The sequence below is a fragment of the Peromyscus leucopus genome, chromosome 3 (genome assembly GCF_004664715.2).
Source record: "Peromyscus leucopus breed LL Stock chromosome 3, UCI_PerLeu_2.1, whole genome shotgun sequence".
Classification (NCBI taxonomy): domain Eukaryota; kingdom Metazoa; phylum Chordata; class Mammalia; order Rodentia; family Cricetidae; genus Peromyscus; species Peromyscus leucopus.
Window position 1 is genome coordinate 87,958,374 of NC_051065.1, and position 20,490 is coordinate 87,978,863.

The 20,490-nt window shown below is 45.6% G+C and overlaps 2 protein-coding genes across 3 annotated transcripts in view; one reads left to right on the forward strand and one right to left on the reverse strand.

Moving 5' to 3' along the window:
- Window positions 1–8,425, forward strand: part of Chmp3 (charged multivesicular body protein 3) — a 34,796-nt gene extending 26,371 nt beyond the window's left edge. The window contains exons 4-6 of one of the 2 annotated variants that reach the window (XM_028860226.2): window positions 1,155–1,276; window positions 4,893–5,007; window positions 6,432–8,425. In XM_028860226.2, coding sequence (XP_028716059.1) covers window positions 1,155–1,276; window positions 4,893–5,007; window positions 6,432–6,583 — 389 coding nt within the window. In that variant the 3' untranslated portion in view covers window positions 6,584–8,425. The remainder of the gene's footprint in view (window positions 1–1,154; window positions 1,277–4,892; window positions 5,008–6,431) is intronic. The other variant, XM_028860227.2, reaches the window with a different exon arrangement.
- A 7,460-nt stretch (window positions 8,426–15,885) lies between these two features.
- The window catches only part of Kdm3a (lysine demethylase 3A), a 43,630-nt gene continuing 39,025 nt past the window's right edge, over window positions 15,886–20,490 (reverse strand). Inside the window, 6 exon segments of the mRNA XM_037203808.1 lie at window positions 15,886–16,573; window positions 17,287–17,325; window positions 17,327–17,422; window positions 17,506–17,682; window positions 19,200–19,339; window positions 19,418–19,537. Coding sequence (XP_037059703.1) covers window positions 16,493–16,573; window positions 17,287–17,325; window positions 17,327–17,422; window positions 17,506–17,682; window positions 19,200–19,339; window positions 19,418–19,537 — 653 coding nt within the window. The 3' untranslated portion in view covers window positions 15,886–16,492.

A 20,490-nucleotide genomic window follows, 5' to 3' on the forward strand; every position in this document is an offset into this window, starting at 1 on the left:
ATAGTAAGTGAGTGATTCTAGGAACTTGTTGCTCACTTCTTTACTTGACATGTTAATAATGAACACCAAGGGAGGAATGGCCATTTGCTTTTATGACAGTTTCTTGGAAAGAAGATATATACAGTGTGAGACCACAGAAGGCTTTTTTCTAGCAGGAACTGTACCTGTATGTTGACCCACATAACCTTACTCCGTTTTACCTCTGTTTATCTCACTTTTCTGAGGACCAGCAACAGGTTCTTCACAGAACAGGCACTATCCATCATCTAGTGGGTGGGAGATTCTGCTTGGGTAGCTGGAAGTCTTCTCTTTTCCACTGTGGTCCGTATCTTAGTGTAGAACCTGCCTCTCATTTGCAGCTTGTCTCCAGGTGTCAAACTAAGTCTCCCTCCCTGATGGTCAGTTGCAGACCTTCAGACCACTCTCCACAGTGGCCCTTTGGTGTTACTGCTCAGAGAGTTCACACCATAATATTCCAGTGTCTTAGTTTGGGTTTCTATTGCTGCGGTGAAACACCAAAAAATAAATAAATAAATAAATAAATAAATAAAATAAATAAATAAATAAATAAATAAATAAATAAATAAAATATTTTTTAAAAAAAAGCAAGTTGGGGAGGAAAGGGTTTATTTGACTTCTGCTTCTATATCACAGTTCATCATCAAAGGAAGTCAAAACAGGAACTCTAGCAAGGCAGGATCCTGGAGGCGGGAGCTGATACAGGGGCCATGGAGGAGAGCTGCTTACTGGCTTGCTCATCGTGGCTTACTCAGCCTGCTTTATTATAGAACCCAGGACCACCAGTCCTAGGATGGTGCCAACATAATGGGCTGGGTCATCCCCCATCAATCATTAATTAAGAAAACACCCTACAGGCTTGTGTACAGCCTGGCCTTATGGAGGCATTTTCTTCACTGAGGTTCCCTCCTCTGAGATGACTCTAGCTTGTGTCAAGATGACATAAAACTGCTCAGCACACCTAGGTAGGACTTAGTTTCAAAGAATGACCTGTCAGATATCTAGCACAGGAATATATCATAAAGGCATGGCAGTGAGTTTGGTAGTCCACCTGCTAGAGCAGCCCTGAGCTGGACTCTTTCATTGCGCATTCTGTCTTTTGAACAATCCTGGGTGATGCAGCCTTTCCTTTTCAGCGGTCCTAAGAGTAGCTGGTTCCCTGCAAAAGAGCACAGAAGTGATGAAGGCCATGCAGAGTCTTGTGAAGATCCCAGAAATCCAGGCCACCATGCGGGAGCTGTCCAAAGAGATGATGAAGGTGATTGGGCTAGTTGTGCTTTCTCTCCAAACCACTGAGAGGCCCTCTGAGCTGGAGCTGAGGCTGGGCTGCGGCTGCGGCTGCGTGGCTGTGACTGGGGAGAGTGCGGCTGCGCCCACAGTGTTTTGAGAAGAGGAGCAGATGTTACCTGGTTGAAACCACTGCTGTGCAAAGCATAGCAGAGACCGGTGGGATTGTAAGTGTGGGGAAAAAGCACACGCATGCCTAGATCTCCAGGAGGAACATCCAGTGATGCAGTCGGTGGGCTCCAGCAGGAGGGAAGAGACAAAGAAACATTCATTTTACTGTCTGCTCTGAGGGTGTTAGTGAAGCTGGCAGGGAGGTGATTGCATTCTCTACAGTGCTAGATAACAAACACGTGTTAGCTTTGTAACAACTCAGCGTTGCCTGTCAGTGTAAAAGCAGCCCTAGATAGCATTCAAATGAAATGACTGTGGCCCAAATTCTTTGTTTGGGAAACACCAGATCTGGCCTGCAGGCTGTAGTTGTTGATGCTTTTTTTTTTAACCACAAAAAGGAGAGACTGAGAACCAAATGGAAAGGATATAGGTACCTGCCAGCCTCAGGATAAGGGTGTGGCGGGAACTCTACTAGTGGCCCCCAGACGGGGCAGGGATGAGAGGAGAGCATTGTTAATGAAGCACTGCTGATAGCACATGGCAGTTTGGCCTATCTTGTTCTCCAGGTGCCCTCTTGGGGTATTTTACATAGGGCATTGAGTCTTGAAGCTGCCAGGCAACCCAAGGTCTCTCGGGTTATAAGTCTGGAGCTGGACCACAGGTGTGTCTGCCCTCCTCATGAGCTGACATCTTGTATGAGGGCTGTTTCTTAGTTTAGACCTGTGGTTTAACAACCAAGAGTACACAACTCAAATTCCTGTGCGTGGATCTCCTTCTGCATTGCACAGTGTTTTATCTGTGATGTGAACCATACACTGGGCACTGGGGACAGGCAGAGGGGGTGTGGAAGGGCTGGAGAAGAACAGATAGAAAAATATCGTAAGAGCCCAGGGCTCAGCTCTTTAGAAAGAAGAGGCTTGGGCAATAGCAGTTAGCAGGGAGTGGATCAGAAGGGCATGTCCTTTATATCTGGTAGTACTCAGACTGGAGATCACTGTGCAGTAGAGGCAGATGATGGCATAATTCTTGGAGTGACTCCAGGCCTGCATGTTTTAACTTAGGTAGCCCCCAAAATATGAGTGAATGAGTTATTAAAACAAAAACAAACCTTTCAGATCTTTTTCACAGTGGTTTATGAACACTAAAAGTATGATTTGAAGGGAGCTTGTATATTGTAGATTCTAGGGACTGAGGCCAATAGTGATACATGACTGGGTGTATATTGAGGCTGTCCATAGTGACCCATCTCTAAAAGAGTGGGGACATGTTCTTAGACTTTGCATTTCTGCCCAGTACCTGGCTCTGTTACACAGGCCAGGAATTTGATGAATCACTGCTGATTAAATGAAGAAGTAGATAAATGATAACCTCTTTCTTTAGAATGAGGGGGGTAGTTACAGTTTGGATTCTGCTAAGTTCTTTTAACCAATCAACAGTTTGTAGCTGGAGTTATCTCCAGTCCCGCCTGGACTAGCAGCCACTCAGACTCAAATAAACACACAGACGCTTATATTACTTATACGCTGAATGCCTGTGGCAGGCTTCTTGCTGTCTGTTCTTACATCTTAAATTAACCCATTTTTATTAATCTATAAGTTGCCCCGTGGCTTGTGGCTTACTGGTATCTTACATCATGTTTCTCCTCATGACGGCTGGCAGCGTCTCCCTGCCTCAGCCTTCCACTTCCCGGAATTCTCCTCTCCTTGTCCCGCCTATACTTCCTGCCTGGCTACTGGCCAGTCAACAACACTTTATTTATCAATCATCCACAGCAACAGTTATTTATTGATCCCCTTTTTCTGTTTGAGTTTTTTGGTTTTACTTAGTCGGTAGGGTTTTGTTTTGTTGGAGACAAGCTACAAACAGTCCTCCTGCGACAGCCTCCCAAGTGCTGTTTGTTGAACAGTAGACGCCAGCATCAAAACAGCTTCCAGTTAGCCAGGCTGTAGGGCTCCACCTTGGTGACCATGATAGATAGGAGTTTGTTCATTTGAGTAGGGAAAGGATCTAAAATTGGGTGAGGACTAGCTAGATCATGTCATGGAGTCACCTTGGATCAGGAAGCACAAAGGCTGGAAGGTGAGTGGGTTCCCGGGACAGGAGCAGAGGCCAGAGCCATTCCTGCCTCCGGTGCCTCTTGGTTTGCAAGGACACTAGGGTTCCCTCTGGTAGCTCCTCTGGGACCCCTTTCTGACATGGGAGGGTGCTTTGATGACCCTTTTGCTCTGCTAACGGACACTGAGTGGCCTCATCTGGAGTTGGGGACTTTGGAGAGATTTTTGTCGGTGCCTCACAATGGTCCCTTGCTATTTCCTTGTTTCTAAAGTGTGTACATGCACACACATGGAAGAGCACTGTTGGATGATGGTATATACACACGCGTTGGGGTGTTTGCGTGTGGAAGCGGACGTTGGCATTGGGTACCCTCCTCGATTACTCTCCACAGCTTTTTTGAGACCGACTCTCACTGAACTTGAAGCTCCTCAGGCTGTCCGGGTAGCTTCAGAGACCACCCTGCCTCCCCAAAACACTTCCCCTCTCCCAGTGCTGGGTGCATGTGGGCTGTCAATGCCCAGCTCTTTATTTTTTTTTTTTTTTATTTTTTTTGGTTTTTCGAGACAGGGTTTCTCTGTGTAGCTTTGCGCCTTTCCTGGAGCTCACTTGGTAGCCCAGGCTGGCCTCGAACTCACAGAGATCCGCCTGGCTCTGCCTCCCGAGTGCTGGGATTAAAGGCGTGCGCCACCAACGCCCGGCCAATGCCCAGCTCTTTAAATGGGTTCTGGGGATTTGAAGATGTCCCCAAGTTTTTGTGGCACTTTACCAACCAAGCCATTCCTCTGCCTCCTTGCTACTTTCTGAAAAGAAGGCTGACCGCCAGGCTGCCAGGCACAGGCTTCCAGTAAAGTGATTGGCCTTGCTTTGTAGGTCAGGAACTCTTGACTTTGCTTGAGAAGAGGTGATCAGGGTTTGGTGATGGACTGATACTCAGCGCAGCCACCCACCAGCAGCTAGCTTCCTCCAGCAGCGGTGACCTGCCATGCTGCGATGTTTTTTGAGCATTTTCTAGTCCCTCCATGTTCATGCCTTTGTTATCCTGTTGTCTCCGGAGGCTCCAACCAGTTTTGATCCTGCATTTCAACCCTTGCCCTCTCAGGTCCTATTTGCAGTGTTAGGCCAGTTGCTTTCCAAGCAGCTCAGGGGTGTGCTGCTGAGGACTGCTGCCACAGTCGGGGTTCTGCAGGAACCAGTAGCTGCAGGCTCCAGGCCTGGGAGTGCGTTTAGAGCACTCTTTCCCTCTGGGTCGTTGTCTGCAGAGAGGCCATCCTCCAGGGTCTCCTTTCCACCTGTCTTCCTTCCTTGTCACCTGGGCAAGGTGGCCTAGACTCAGAGACCTCCTGCTGCTGCTGCTGCTGCTGTCCAGGGGTGTTGGGAACAGATATAACATTGAGGAGGGTGGCCTTTTGTTCTCTGTTCAGGCTGGAATCATAGAGGAAATGTTAGAGGACACCTTTGAAAGCATGGATGACCAGGAAGAAATGGAAGAAGCAGCAGAAATGGAGATCGACAGAATCCTCTTTGAAATCACAGCAGGTATGGCCAGGAGAGCCCTCCAGCCTCCCCGACTCACCCCTTCCCGGTCAGTCACACTGGCTCCATCTGCATTTGTCCTGTGTTGAGTATGCAAGGTGATTCCTAAGGAATGGACAGTAGAGCAATATCCAGTTTCAAGAAACAAAGGATTTTTAGTTTCTGATTTTCACATTACCTGAAAACAGCTGTTAGGAATTTGAGTCAGTATAGACTCGACTTTAGTATAAAACATGTCTATTAAATATAGGAATAAACAAAAATAGTTATTTCTAGGAGCTTTATAACTTTTTTAATTCTGAGTTTTCTCATTTTTTTTGTTTTTGTTTTTTTTCGAGACAGGGTTTCTCTGTGTAGCTTTGCGCCTTTCCTGGAACTCACTTTGGAGACCAGGCTGGCCTCGAACTCACCGAGATTTGCCTGCCTCTGCCTTCCAAGTGCTGGGATTAAAGGCGTGTGCCACCACTGCCCAGCGGGTTTTCTGAGTTTTATGCTTAATAAAATGGTGGGATTTAATTTTTATTTGTTTTAAATTGTTGGAAAAAAGGTATTTTGAGAAAATATTTTATGAAAATTTGGAAACAGTTTACATTTTCTTTTACTTTTTCTTTATTGGATTTGTTTTGGTGTTTTGAAGTGTCTCTTTGGTCTCAGACCCTCTTCTTGCCTCATCTGGACCCCATACCTGCCTAACAACGTGCTTGTTTGTTTGACCTTGTTTCCGGTGGCACTGGGGATTGAACCTGGGGCCTCCCACATCCAATAAGCAGCCGACTGCTGAGCTGTCTCCCCAGCCTGTATTCTGAGATAGGGGCTCATGAAGTTGCTCAGGCTGGCCTTGAACCTCACTCTGTAGCCTAGGTGAACCTTGTTTTCTGTCCTCCTGACTGAGCTTCCGGTTAGCTGAGATTCGAGGCCTGTGCCACCCAGTCTGGCTTCAACAATTAAACTTTATTCAGAGAAATTAAAAATTAGATTTTCAGTAGTATTTAGAAATTTAAACTAGAAACTTTAGAATTACTTTTTTTTTTTTTTTTTTTGAGATGAGGTCCCACTATTTTGCCCAAGATGGCCCCAAAATCCTGAGCTAAAGTAACCCTTCTGTTCCCAACTATGCGGACTCAAGTATACAGCACCTTGCCCAATAGTCTAGACATTAAAATTCTTAAGATTTGGGGGTGGGGGTGGTATTACTCCTGTAGTAGTAGCTACTTGGGAGACTGAGGCAGGATCACTCCAGAGCAACGTAACAAGTCCGTCTGTCCGTCTGTACTGTTCTTTCTCTCAGCTGAGATGTGCAGTCAGAGGAAGCAAATTCCCACTCTGGACAGCAGCTCCACCACTGCGGTCCTTGAATGAGAGGAGGCTGGGAAGACGAGGACCTTGTTCCTTATGCAGTGTGTTTAAGCTGTTCACTCTCTCTTTAGGAGCCCTGGGCAAAGCACCCAGTAAAGTAACCGACGCCCTTCCTGAGCCTGAACCCATCGGAGCGATGGCTGCCTCAGAAGAGGGAGAGGATGAGGAGGATGAAGAGGACCTGGAGGCCATGCAGTCCCGGCTGGCCACACTCCGAAGCTAGGGCCACCCAGTTGTGGCCTCAGCTCTGTAGTGCCCTCGTCTAGGTGTGGGCACAGCCTCCGGGGAGTCCCCGTTTCCTGTATCTCTTGCACTACACCTCTGTTGTGAAGCATTGCATTTTGGAGAGGGTTCTTTGCTAGTATATCTTCACTGTTTGCAGAGGTCTTAAGGACTGTTTTTATGAAGGTGGTATAATCAAATGCATTATTTTCAAGATCATAAGTAGCAGAAGTATCTTTCTTGGGGGAGGGCAAAGAAACCCATTTTCTCATGAAGCAGTTCCTAGAAGAGTCAATTGAATGTTGAGGACTCTCTACTGGTGTGTATGTGTAAAATACTACGTAAATGGATGTCAATAAACTTCTACTTTAGCTCTTGGTCTCATTGTAGATGTCGTGTGCAATGAACTCAAGGTGTTGATCTCCCAGATGTCTCAGTGTTGGCCCTGGAAAGAGAAAGTGCCGTCACCAGGCATCAGAACATGGGAGCTCAGCAGAAGTGCCTTCTGCTCAGGAGCTGCTGGTCCTGATCTTCAGACAGTGTTTGGGGGCCACTCTCCGCAGTTGTCATCTGTTTAACCAGTGGGTGTTGGTAATGCGCTGTGTTGGCTGAGGAACTGTACAACGCACCTGTGCACACGTGGGTAGCTTTGCAGCTGTTAGTCATTCCTCCCCATGGCAAGTGTCATGCGGAACAGACAGCTCTGGGATCAGGACTCTTACCCCCCATTCTCGCTGGAGCCAAGGGTCTCGCACACAGGGACATGGCCTCACCATGAATATGAAGAGCTAACGAGCGAGAAACTTTGGTTATGCATTGAAACACACACACCACGACATGCTTTAGATGCACTGAGAAGTAACCTGGCAGTTGCACTGTGTGTGTGACAGTTAGAAAAGCTCTTTGGCATGATTGGTCTCATGCAGTCTTCACAGATGAGAACAGCTGTTTGCTGAAGTCACAAACGCTCATGTACAATGGCCTGTGTCCACCATTATTGTGGTACAGAATGGCTTTGTTACCCAAAAACAACCCTATGTGCTCTGTTCATCCCCTCCTCCCTGGTCCCGTGACATCCATTGGCCTGTTGACTATCTCTCTGGGTTTTCCTTTTCCAGCCTTTCAGACTAGCTTCCCTTGCGTGCTAATGAGCATTTAAGTTTCCTCTGTGTGGGTTCATGACTTGATTGTTCAGCTCTTCTCAGTGAGCAGCATTCCATTTTCTAGATGAACCAAAACTTGTCCTGAAGGGCATCTGGACTGCCCCTCAGTTTGGGGATTATCACTAAACCTGAAGCAATGTCTGCAGCACTTTCCCTGTGTGTGAGTTTTTAATTCCTGTGGATACCAGGGAGCTCAACCATAGGACGTGTGGTCAGCACACACTTGGGGCTGTAAGAGGCTACACCAGCCTTGCATAGCACACACTGTCCACCTCCTAGGAGGAAGAGTTCTGCCGTTCTGCGTCCTTGGCAGCATTTGTCATGAGGGATTTCTGTTGTGTTGGTACCGTGTCTTAATCTGTAATCCCCGATGAAGCATGCTGGGCATCTGTTTCTATACTTGCCTTCTCTGTATTTTGTTTGAGAATGTTGAAATAGTGGCCTTGAACTCATGACCTCTCTGCTCAGCCACCATGCCCAGCTTGCCACCTGTATTTCTTCACTGTTTGTTCATTTTATAAACTGGATTGTTTTCTGATCACTCAACTTTAAGGTCCTCTTCCATATTTTGGACCAGTCATCTATCAGATTTTATCCTATTCTCTGGTCTGTTCACTCATTGTTGACAGTTGCTCAAAGCTGACGTTTTTTACTTTTAATAAAACCCTGCTTCTCAATTATTTATTTTGTATATCATGCCTTTGGTGTCTTGTTTTGTTTTTTAAAGTGTCACTACAGGGGATGTAGCTCAGTGGTAGAGTAACCGGCCTGGCATGTACAAGGTCCTGGGTTCAATCCTCGAGTACCAACACACACACACACACACACACACACACACACACACACACACACACACACACATGATTTAAATGTTCTGTGTTACCTAGTAGTTTGTCTTGTTTTAGTTACATGTGTTTATCGTGGTGGGATGTGAGCCACAGTGTACATTTGGAAGTCAGAAAACAACTTGTAGGAGTTGGTGCTCTTTCCACGATATGGGCTCTGGGATCCAACTCGGGCAGTTGGGTTTGGAGGTGAGCATGTTTTTCACTGGGGCAGCTTACTGGCCCTTGTGTTGTGTTCAGATTGAGGTCTATAATCCAGTTTCAGTTGACTTTTACAAAGGTTTTCATGAAGGTGTTTATAAAAGTCTGTGTGTAGGTTTGTTGTTTTTTGCATGTGGATATCCAGTAGTTCAGGATCATTCATTGAAAAGCCTGTCTTTCTGCCAGTCTATTTATATATATATATATAATACCCATATATATTGGTTATCTTATCTACTTAGATTGAGAGACATTACTGGACATTTCCAGAGCGAAGTGCCAAGGGGGGGAAGACCTACCTCCCCCGTACCTAGGGGCATATGCAGAGTGAAAGGGAAAAAGAGAAGGCCCACTAGCTCTGGGCTCAAGCTGAGCTAAGAGTCGTCTTTCCTCCTTCGAGTTGATTTCGTCAGGTGTTGGTCTCAAATGACAAAGTAAAACGTGCTGCACTTTGTTTCCCAAACTCAATCAGTTGTATTGTGTGGCTCTACTTCTGGGCTCCCTGTTCTATTGTCCCCTCTTCCACCCCAAGCCATGTGTGAGAGACACATGCGCACACTCCATCCTAGCACTTGGAGGCAATGACAGCAGGATTGCCTGAGCTACATATTGACCCTAACTCAAGCAAACCAACGAGTCAGTCAACCAAAGACTGGTGATGTAGCTCCGTGGTGGAGCAGTTACCTAGCATGGATTCAGTTCCCAGCGCCACAAAAGAAAAATGTGGCTTGATGGCCAAAACAGCATTATAGTAATTCTCAGTCAGGTCATATCACCCTTTGACTTGTTTGAGACAGGTTCTCCCTATGTAGCCCTGGCTGGCCTAGAACTTGCCGTGTAGACCAGGCTGGCCAAATTGACAGGTCCACCTGCTCTGCCTCTGGAGTGAGTGCTGGCGTTAAAGGCGTGTACCACCAGGCCTGGTAGTCTTGTTTTTTTAAAGTTATGTTGTTAATTCTGGGTCTTTTGCTTCTTGATATACACTTTAGATTTAATTTACTGAGATTCCAAAAATAATTTGAAATCTGTGGAGAACTGATGTGTTGCAATGATGCCGCATGCTTTATGGTGAGCCCCAAGTTTCTTTACAAGGTGACACTGGCATTAACTTGCCCATTTCCCTGGTCACTTTAGTTTGTATGTTTGTCGATAATCAAACTTGACCCAGGTAGATGACAGTGGCAGCCTGTCTTCCAAGCACTCAGTGAACAGATCATGTTTTCACATTCCTGATTTCCTGCTGAGCAGAGCAATTTTTGGCTGTATTGCCATATATTTCTTTTTACCCCTCACAATCTTTGGTGGCATCATGGGAAGCAGTTCGGATCTGCAGTCGGTCCCTCCTCTATCCCAGTAACAGATGCAATAACAGAAATACTGGTTTTTCTGCCATCCCATCAGGACCCACTTGATGCCTAATAAACTGATCCCATATCCTAGAGCACCTAAATTACCACTGTACACCCCAGCTTGCTCACTTTAAACAGTTACTCTGAAATAGCTGCTCTCCAGCCCAAAGTGTGCACACTGCACCCTAGGCAGATGGTTGAGACCCTCCCTGCACCCCTGCCCCAGCCCAGAGTGTGACACACTGCACCCTAGGCAGATGGCTGAGACCCTCCCTGCACCCCTGCCCCACCCCTCCATCTCAGCCAAACTGCGTCTCTCTGTCAGAGGCAGATAAAAAAAACTTCAAAAGCTTTTATTATCCTGTTTTCTATGCTAAAGAATTTTGCTGAAAAGACAAGTCTGGAGTGTGTACCCATTGAGCTTAACATTACAGATGGCAGTCTCAGGACAGACACAGTATTTGAATAATGCCTCGTAGTGTAAAAACTTATTCAAGAAGCACAGTCACAGCATTGAAAGAGTAAGGTAGAGAAGACCAACTACTAGGTACTGCTTTATTGGTGTGTGTGTGTGTGTGTGTGTGTGTGTTATGTGTGTGTGTGTGTGTGTGTGTATATAGAGTGATTCACTTAAAGCGTTGTCTATACTGCCTCCTGCCAAGCATGACTTCACTTGCTACCTGGAACAGAGTGCCCTGGAGAAAGCTGAAACAATGGATCACTGCCATTAATAAACTGACAATTCTTGCTTACTTGCCAGCCCCAGCCTGTGGTTTTGGAGCATACAGTGAGAATTCCAACTGGACGCAGCACCGAGGCCTTTCAGGGCCATCCTGGCCTTGGCCCACTGGTGACACCTCATCCACTCTCTGGTGTCAGAGTGTTCATTCCAGAGCGGCCCACAACAGCATGCTAAACTCTTTTTTTTTTTTTTTTTTTTTCCGAGACAGGGTTTCTCTGTGTAGCTTTGCGCCTTTCCTGGAACTCACTTGGTGTAGCCCAGGCTGGCCTCGAACTCACAGAGATCCGCCTGACTCTGCCTCCCAAGTGCTGGGATTAAAGGTGTGCGCCACCACCGCCCAGCTCATGCTAAACTCTTAAACCCTAAAGGGACTCATACTGGGACATGTGGCAGTAAAGGCCACAGAAGAAAGAATCCTTAAACCGACAAAGAGTAGGTAGAGGGGTCTTCAGTAAGATGTACAAGTATCTTGATAACAGACCACCGTGGCCAGGAGACTGTAGGATACCATTTTTAGAATGTTTAAAAAAAAAAAAAAAAAAAAAAAACTATCTAGCAAAACAGTTCCTTCAGATTAAAACAAAACAAACCTAAACATTTAGTGCTTCTGCATCTCCCCTGCAGGAAATGTATATAGTCCATAGTCCTCAAGGCTAACATGACACCAGATAGTAACTTAAAGCTAAGGAGATGGGAGAAAAGAGAAGAGGGGGTGTACCAGAGGCTGTAAGGGGCTGAGGTGAAAGGGAGGGCTGGGCCAGGGCCACATACCTTTAATCCCAGCACTCCAGAGGCAGGTGGATCTTAGTTCAAGGCCATTGTGGTCTACTTAGAAGTTCCGTGACAGCTGGAGCTATAGACTCGTCTCAACGAGGGGCAGGGCATTGCTGGGTACAGAGCTCCTGTGTGGAGTGATGGAAAGAGCACTAGTGTTTACCACACAACACGCTGTGTTGCCACTTAGTTGTATACTTTTGTTCAAAGACAACTCTTATGTTTCTAATTTGGAATGTGTGTATGTGTGGGCATGTATGATGGTCACAGGACAATTTGCGGGACTTGGTTCTCTCCACTCACCAAATGGGTCCCAGGAATTGAATTCAGGTCGTCAGGTTTGGTGGCAAGTGTCTTTGCCCATGACCCATCTCACCAGCTCCTGGAGTGTGTGTACTTTTTTACAGTGGTGTGTGTTCAGCCTGAACTGTAGTTTGGTAATGTCTCAAAAAGAATGTGTACAGCAGCGTGCTGGTAGCATATGCTTTTAGTACCAGGACTTGGGAGACAGGCAGATCTGAATTTGAGGCCAACCTGATCTATACAGAGCAAGTTTGAGGATGGCCAGAGTCACACAGAGAAACCTTGTCTCAAAAAAAGGTGTAAACTTTCACTAGTTTGTGGATATTCTAATATCAAATTGGTCTTGCATGTATTTTTCTGTCATCCCACTTTTAACATCTTGTTGCATTTGAACTTATCAATATTTTCACCTAGGATTTTTTCTTTTTATTCATGAGTAGTGTTGACTTGTAATTTTCTTTTTATACTGTGAGGTTGACATTGCATCCACAGGGCTTTCAAGTTTGTCTGCTTTGTTAATGTCTTTCTCCATGGCACTGGCTCACACTCTCTCCCTCTTCCGTGCACTGTACTGTCTTGGTTGCCACCTCCCATGAAACCTTAACGAGGTCACGGCTTTAGCCCCCAGAACTGAGCTAAACAACCCTGTTCTTTATAACTTGCCCAGCTGGAGAACACAGCGTTAGCCAGTAGAAGATGAGCAGATGTATGGCTCACATTTAGTCCCAGCACTTGGCAGGCAGAGGTGGATGGATCTGAATTCGAGGATGTCAAGGCTATCTGTGAGAAGTAGAGGACATATTTAGTCAGCTTTGAGTCATTTCTGTCTTGGCAATTTTTCTCCTGGGTTAGTTCTTTAAATATTTTCCATCTCTTTACAAAAATAAGTAAATGGTTTAGGCCTGTATGTATTCTAATTCTTAGCTGTATTCTACAAGCATTTTCCTTCAGTTCAGAGCATCAACTTAGCTGCCACATTTTTGTGGCTTCTGTGTCATGAGATTCCTGGGTCAGAAGTTCCATCTTCTTCCACACCAGCTCCAGCAAGTCCCTGTTCTACTGAGTCACTGGGGTGATTAGGCCAGAGGAGACCTCCAGACAGCAGCTGTTCCGCTTGCCTTGTGCAAGGCCAGCACGCCTAACAGGCTGTCTCCAACATCTCTTAACGTTTATCCATAGAAGCAGAATCACTGATAATTATTTTTGCCAAGTTTGGTGAAGTCTTCTCATATGTATGTGATGGCAAATCTTGGTTGTCATTTTGACTACGGCTGAAGTCAACTAAAACCCAAGTTGCTGGGCTGGCCTGTGAAGGATTTCCTTAATTAGATTATTTGAAGCAGGAAGGCCTACCCTAAATCTGGGTCACACCTTCTGATGGCAGTCCAAATAAAAAAGATGTAGAACACAGTTTTGCTTTTTGCATATTTGGTCTCACTCTCACTGGCAAGTCCATGTGTCCTGTTGCTGAGTTCAGTATTACATCCAATTTCTGCAGAATTCCAATGCAGACTGAGGACCAGCAGCTCTCCAGAAATTCTTTAGCACTTCAGCTCCATATTTTGACTGCAGAGGCATCCAGTCTCGTGGCTGAACAACTAGCTCTTGCCTTTCTATTGAAAAACAGCCATTGTTGGATGGCAGACTACAGCCTGTAAGCCAGGCTAATACTCCTTTAACCTATATATTGCTAGCTGTTTCTATAGAGCACTATTTTAACTGAATCACTGTTTTTCAGGAGTTGAACTTTCATATTTCAGTTCCAAATACCTAGCTTCTATTCTGACTTTTTCTTTTCTTTTCTCTTTTGACTTTTTTTGAGACAGGGTTTCTCTGTGTAGCTTTGCGCCTTTCCTGGAACTCGCTTTGGAGACCAGGCTGGCCTCCAAGTCACAGAGATCCGCCTGGCTCTGCCTCCCGAGTGCTGGGATTAAAGGCATGCAGCACCACCGCCCAGCCGACTTTTTTTCTTTAATTGATGGCTTTAGTTAGATGTTAGTCCATTTACTGACATTGGAGGCATGGTTTCTACTGAATGGCTACCACTTATGCAAATGATAGAACTGAAAAGTACGTTGGGGCATCATTAGGGACCTTTTAGGTTACATTTATTTTGTGTAGTATAGTCAGTAGTGTAGTCTTCCTCAATTGTTCTGTACTACTTTAAATTTTAAAAAGTCTGATTAAAAATTTAATTAGTTGCCGGGCAGTGGTGGCACACGCCTTTAATCCCGGCACTCGGGAGGCAGAGGCAGGCGGATCTCTGTGAGTTCGAGGCCAGCCTGGGCTACCAAGTGAGTCCCAGGAAAGGGCAAAACTACACAGAGAAACCCTGTCTCGAAAAAAAAAAAAAAAAAATTAATTAGTATTTCATGTGCATTCCAGATGCCTGTGGGAATTATAACGAAATGGCATCCGAGTCCCTGGATCTCAACAAGCAGTTGTAAGCAGCCCTTTGGGCCTCTCTAGGAACAAGTGCTTTCTGGCCCCATCTATTTGATAATTTCAAATACCCAGTGTCTGAATTACTTTCTGTCACGAGTCTCTCACTAGTTTTGAGGCTCAGCAGCTGGTTCGGTACCAACGGCCATGTCTAGGTTTGTGTTTGTGCTGGGGCCCTGAACTCAGGTCCAGCACTTCATAATGAGACTCAGCTCTCTCCAGCCTCCTAGTTTAAATTTATTGCTACATTTTAAAGTTATATCCTCACTGATTTCGCTGGGTTTTCTCAATCTGATGACATGTGAAACACTGGACAATCGATACCTCTGAACAACCAATTCTGTCACTAACCATTCTTCTGGCCTCCATATTCATTAGCGTCTTCTTTGTTTTCTGATCTTCAGTGTTCTATCACATTGCTTTTCCCCCAATGATCTAATTTGCAGAACTCTTGACTCTTGTGTATTTTTATTGTTACTATTGTTTTAATTGATATAGGTCATGTGCCAAGGTTTATGTGAAGAAGAAGCAGAGACAACTGCAGTTGGTTTCCCTCCTACTCTAACATGGGTTCTGAGTACACCTTAATGTAACCACTGGGCCATCTCGCCACCTCTCACTGACTTTCTATCCTGCTTCATTTTAAGTTACATGCAGCTTTTTTCCAAATGTGATCATTCTGACATCTCTTAGACACATTTCCTACACTCTTCTTTGACCATACTAAAGATTTCAGAGTAAGGATTAGCTCACTCCAGAATCAAACTTGTCAGGGCTATTAGGAGGATGTGAAAGCTCTTGCTGGCTCTTGCCTTTCTTAGCTCTGTTACTAAGAGAAATTTGGCTGAGTAACAGTTCCCGTAATCCTGTATGGAGACCTGTCAGAGCAGGCTTGAATGTGGCTTCCCCACGCCACTGTTCTGGCATGGCTGATTTCTAAGAACAATGCACACTCTAGATCCACATCTATACAAGAGCTTAGAAGAAATCCTCAGAAAACTTCCTATAGACTTAGACCTTCCTCACTGACCTCCCACTCAGCCCCCAGGTTAACGCCTGCACTCTAGGCCTTGTCTACTTAACTGATGAACAGATTCCTTCTGCAGTTACAGCAGTCCAAGAGAGGGACCACAGAACGGTGTCTTATTCACCAATGCTGCCCCTTCACGGAGATGGGATTTTGGGTCCAACTGTCCTAACCCATCCAACACTGCCGCCTCCTCCTTTGTACACACAGGACCAGAAGACAGACAAGGACTCTTCAGGCGCACTTACCAGTCACTGTTTGGGTTTTGGTTAGTTCCAATTTCCAAACGTGGTGGCTCTTCACAAAAGCAGGACAGATCAGTGCTGTTGTATTAGTCACTAAAGAAATGGTGATTACCTGTTTCTTTGCTTTTAAGAAAAGCTCCCGCACCAAAATTTTAAGGCCTACATTTTCTAGAAGGTGCGCAAACACAGAAAAAGGCCAGTGAACCAAGCCAAAGTATTATATGAATATTTTAATGCAAAATGCTTACCACTTAAAATTAGCAAAGCTTCATTTAAATTAAAATTCCATTAACTAGAGATGGTTAACCCCAAGAATTATACAGTAGTTATTTCCGCTATATACCGCCGTCCTATGCAGTACATTCAGAACTGCACCATTAGCTGTCATTCCCTCGGGGGCTCTTCTGGACCCTAGTGGGTGAGGGAGGGCTCCAACGAACATAAAACAAAATAAAACCCCATTAAACTCAGCAGTGATCCCTAGTAGTTAAAAATCCATTTGAATGAGCTGTCCAAACAAACAGCTGGGGTATAACTGCAAGTGTTGTTGTTTCAGAGCCAACAGGTCTTCAGCTAGGTAGAAGATCTGCACTAGGTGAAGTCACAGTATAAGGATGCGTGGTCTGTCAATAGTTACTACATATACACACTTAGTGTCTGTAAACACTAGAAATATACATTAGATAGAGACTGTACCCTTGCAAGTCGGGTGTACTTTAAAAAAGAAGATGAGGTAACATGAAATCTCAAAGTCCACAGGAAGCCTGCCTGAAGAGTTTGATCAGCTGCCAATAATTCATCTCCAATGTCAATGAGGAGTTAAGGTTTGCCCAAACTGGCTTCACTGGCTTTCAGCATAGCAACTGCATCTTTCACTGCATGGTAGATAACATTCTTCACCTAGAGATAGAAGAAAAAGATGACTGCTTCGGTAAACCTAAAATCCCTCACTAAGAATAACCTCGCCAATCACAACTTTTTACTCTCTCAGAACTGAAGTCAATACTCAACATGTAATGCCAAGGGTCCTGGTTCCCACAGACTGGTATGCCACATACATACAATCCATGCCGTCTCTGGAGAACTTACAAAGCTCTTTTTTCCCTTCACTGGTTTGGTCAATCCGACTTTAACAATTACTGTAGTTTTCAATCATGAAGCAATATGCATTAATTCACTGTTAAGTGGGTTTGAATCGTGGTCTTGCTGTATAGCTCAGGGTGGCTTCAAACCCTAAAACCCCCTCAGCCTCTGGATTAGAGCAGCCAGGACTGCAGGGGAGCCACAGCACCCAGTATGCTGAAGTCACCACTCAAACGACATCTCTGAAAACACCCCTTCCTTCTGATCCCTAAAGGCCAGGCACTGTGTTCCAGACCCCTGGTTAGTGGCTAAGCCAGGGACAAAAGTCCTTATCCATTTCACTACTAAAGACTTTCAGTGCCTATGACGAGGGTGAGGCTTCCTCTGGGCTCGTAGCTCTGTCACTCAACTGGACAGAAAGCTGCTTCACTATTCTAACTGTGATACGGCCAAGGATACTGACTCTTAGAAGGTCACTACTGGTCATGAAGCCATAGGCAGCAAGTACCAGGCACTGGTGCTATTTTTACCTGTAATTTATCTTCGTGGTTGGTGTGAGTCTGTGACAAAGTAACGGAATTCCTGAGTAAGCCAGAAGCAATGTTTAACGTGCTCTGGAGACACAAAGTCTTCAGCCACTTTGATGCAACTGTATAAGTTATGAACCTAGAAAACACCAGCCACAGCTGTAACAAACCCACATTTCACAGTAGAAAGGCAATCAATAGGAGTTAATAACGGGTTCTGACCTGATGTGGCGCTCCTGCTGGGATAAATACCACATCCCCAAGAAACTGTACAATAGCCCAGCCTTGAACTCCATACTCTTGATACAGGCGCTTTCTTAGCGATCGGTCTAAATACCAGCTCTGATCATGAATAGGATCGTGGTCTGCAGGGTTTTCTTGACCCTGCTCTTCTGATACCTACACAATACATTAAAAATAGTACAACTTAGCAAAAGCCAAGAACCAAAGAGGGTGCTTTCCCTTCCCAAAATGCACGCACCCAATAAGCATCCGGCCGCCACCAAGCTCTGGTTCCCATTGGCAGAAACAGCACTCAAACACATGGACAGAATGGATCAGAATCAGGAAACCTGGCCTGCCTGCTGCTGTTACCTACAGTCTGGGTATGTTCTTGGGACAATTGGTCCAATTTTTAAATGTAAGATTCCTTATGAACCAACTTATCTTGCACTTATTGAAAAGGTCTATAAACACTTACTAGTCTGAGTTATGAAACAGTTTCAAAGACACAGACTAAACTTCTTTATTCCACGTTCAGTGTCTGGAAAAGCATACTCAAAAAAGTGACATTATCAAGGGAATATGGTGACCAGGAGGTCAAAGAGTCAATCTTTAACAGAAACACTAGAATTCTAGCAATTGGCTACTAAAGGACCTAGTTGATGTTGGGACCACAAACAAATGGGCCAGGAATGTTTCTATGACTCAGGTATGACTAGAGAATGTCAGTCAAATATCCCTGGTTTGCAACCAGCAGCCTCGCCACTGAATGAGTTTAAGACAGAAAGGTCCATCTTTCCAGTGCCAGGAACCTACACCTAACATCCTGCAACTTCAGTGACAGAGTCCTCCCAAGTCCTGCCGCCCTCTACAGCACACAGGGAGAGTCCTCCCAAGTCCTGCCACCCTCTACAGCACAGTCCTCCCAAGTCCTGCTGCCCTCTACAGCACACAGTCCTCCCAACTCCTGCCGCCCTCTACAGCACACAGTGAGAGTCCTCCCAACTCCTGCTGCCCTCTACAGCACACACGAGAGTCCTCCCAACTCCTGCCGCCCTCTACAGCACACAGCGAGAGTCCTCCCAACTCCTGCTGCCCTCTACAGCACACAGCGAGAGTCCTCCCAACTCCTGCCGCCCTCTACAGCACACAGCGAGAGTCCTCCCAAGTCCTGCCGCCCTCTACAGCACACACGAGAGTCCTCCCAAGTCCTGCCGCCCTCTACAGCACACAGCGAGATCCCCAAGTCCTGCGCCCTCTACAGCACACAGCGAGAGTCCTCCCAAGTCCTGCCGCCCTCTACAGCACACAGCGAGAGTCCTCCCAAGTCCTGCCGCCCTCTACAGCAGGGTCTCTCACCAACTGAAAACAAAACCAATAGATTTCAGTGATGTATTGAGAACATGAAAGCCCAACACTGACTCATGAACTAATGAAATGCCCGTATTTTCAAGGCAGTATTAAAAAAAAAAAGATGCCTGGTGATGATCAAACTCAACTGAAGACAGAACAAAAACCTCCCAGTGCATTAACATAGAAAACAAATACAGAAGACAAGTCCTCCCCGTTTTAGAATCCTGGTTTCTTAGCAACCACTGACAGCCCATCCAATTGATATGGATTTGCATCATGTGGTACTTTACAGTATTTCTATTCTTATGCTCTCCTCACACGGCACAGGGTAAGAAACACACCTTTTTAAGGAATTCTCTTATCTTCTCCGTGTCCTTAGCAGCATATATGTGCCAGAGGGCTCCTGGCTTCTCTTTTCCTTCAATAAATCGCTTAATTGTGAGTTCATCAGAATCTCCATCTTGGATGGTTCTAAGGACTTCTAGAGCAAGAGAAAGCAAGTGTGAACCCCAGGTCCTCACTCAGACAGTAAGCCCAGCTTCCATGTTTTAGACCTTACCTTCTTCCTGCTCACACTGTCCTTTGGGAATTCCCACATAAACCATAACATTAGCTGCATCAGATACATCTAAGTGAAGATTTGTGGTCCCATATTTCCGATCTTCAGGAGTGATCAATCCTGTAAAAATAAAATGCCCGAGTGTACCAGGATACTGGGAACCAAGAACACAAGTGGGGGATCAGAGTGGGGAAGTGACCTGCAGGAAAGATCTGCTCAAAGGACGTTTCCAGAAACAGCTAAGGTCAAGCTTTGGCTTCATAACCAGTGGAGGCTCAGAGACAAAAGACATCAGCTCAGCTCACTCAAGGAGTTCACTGGGCGTTGCTTCCACACACAGTGCAACCTCAGGCAGCTCCACTCCGGAGGAGGGAGCACTCCTCAGCACACCGAGTCCCCTGCAGTGCTCACAATGTATCCACACGACAAAGCTCCCTTGCTCAGTGGCCACTGGGCACTTCTGACACCAGGACTCTCCCTCTAAAGCATGGCAGGCACAGGCCTGGCAGTCTCAGAAAGGTTTCATTTCTGGCTTGCTAGTGCTTGCCATTTGAGGAGGCTACAACTGAGGGGTGGTGGGTTTGTGCCAACCTGGGACCCTAGAAGCCAGCTACACTTTGTTTCCACCTTGCTGAAACACCAGCCTTAGAACAGGTAAAGCCTTAGATATTTGCTTCACATCATGGAATTTGAAATGTCTTTTACAATGATAAAGGAACAATATAAAGGGAAGACACAATGAAACAACCAGAACAGCTGCTGGCGGTGGTTTACACTGGATGAGGAGCACATGAGCCTTTGCACTAGACACTGAAGACTTCATTGAGTTTAAAGATACTCCTATGTTAAAAAGTATAAAGCATAGGCTTAAAAAGCAATTAACATGTCAAAAGTAAGATGAAAAAGTTACATATGACCACATAGAGTATTTTGAAAGTCAGATTCTACTTAACATAAAGCTCAAAAGCAGGCTATAAACAATACTATGACAAAAAATAGATTCACTCCCTGGGCAGTGGTGGTGCATGCCTTTAATCCCAGCACTTGGGAGGCAGAGGCAGGCGGATCTCTGT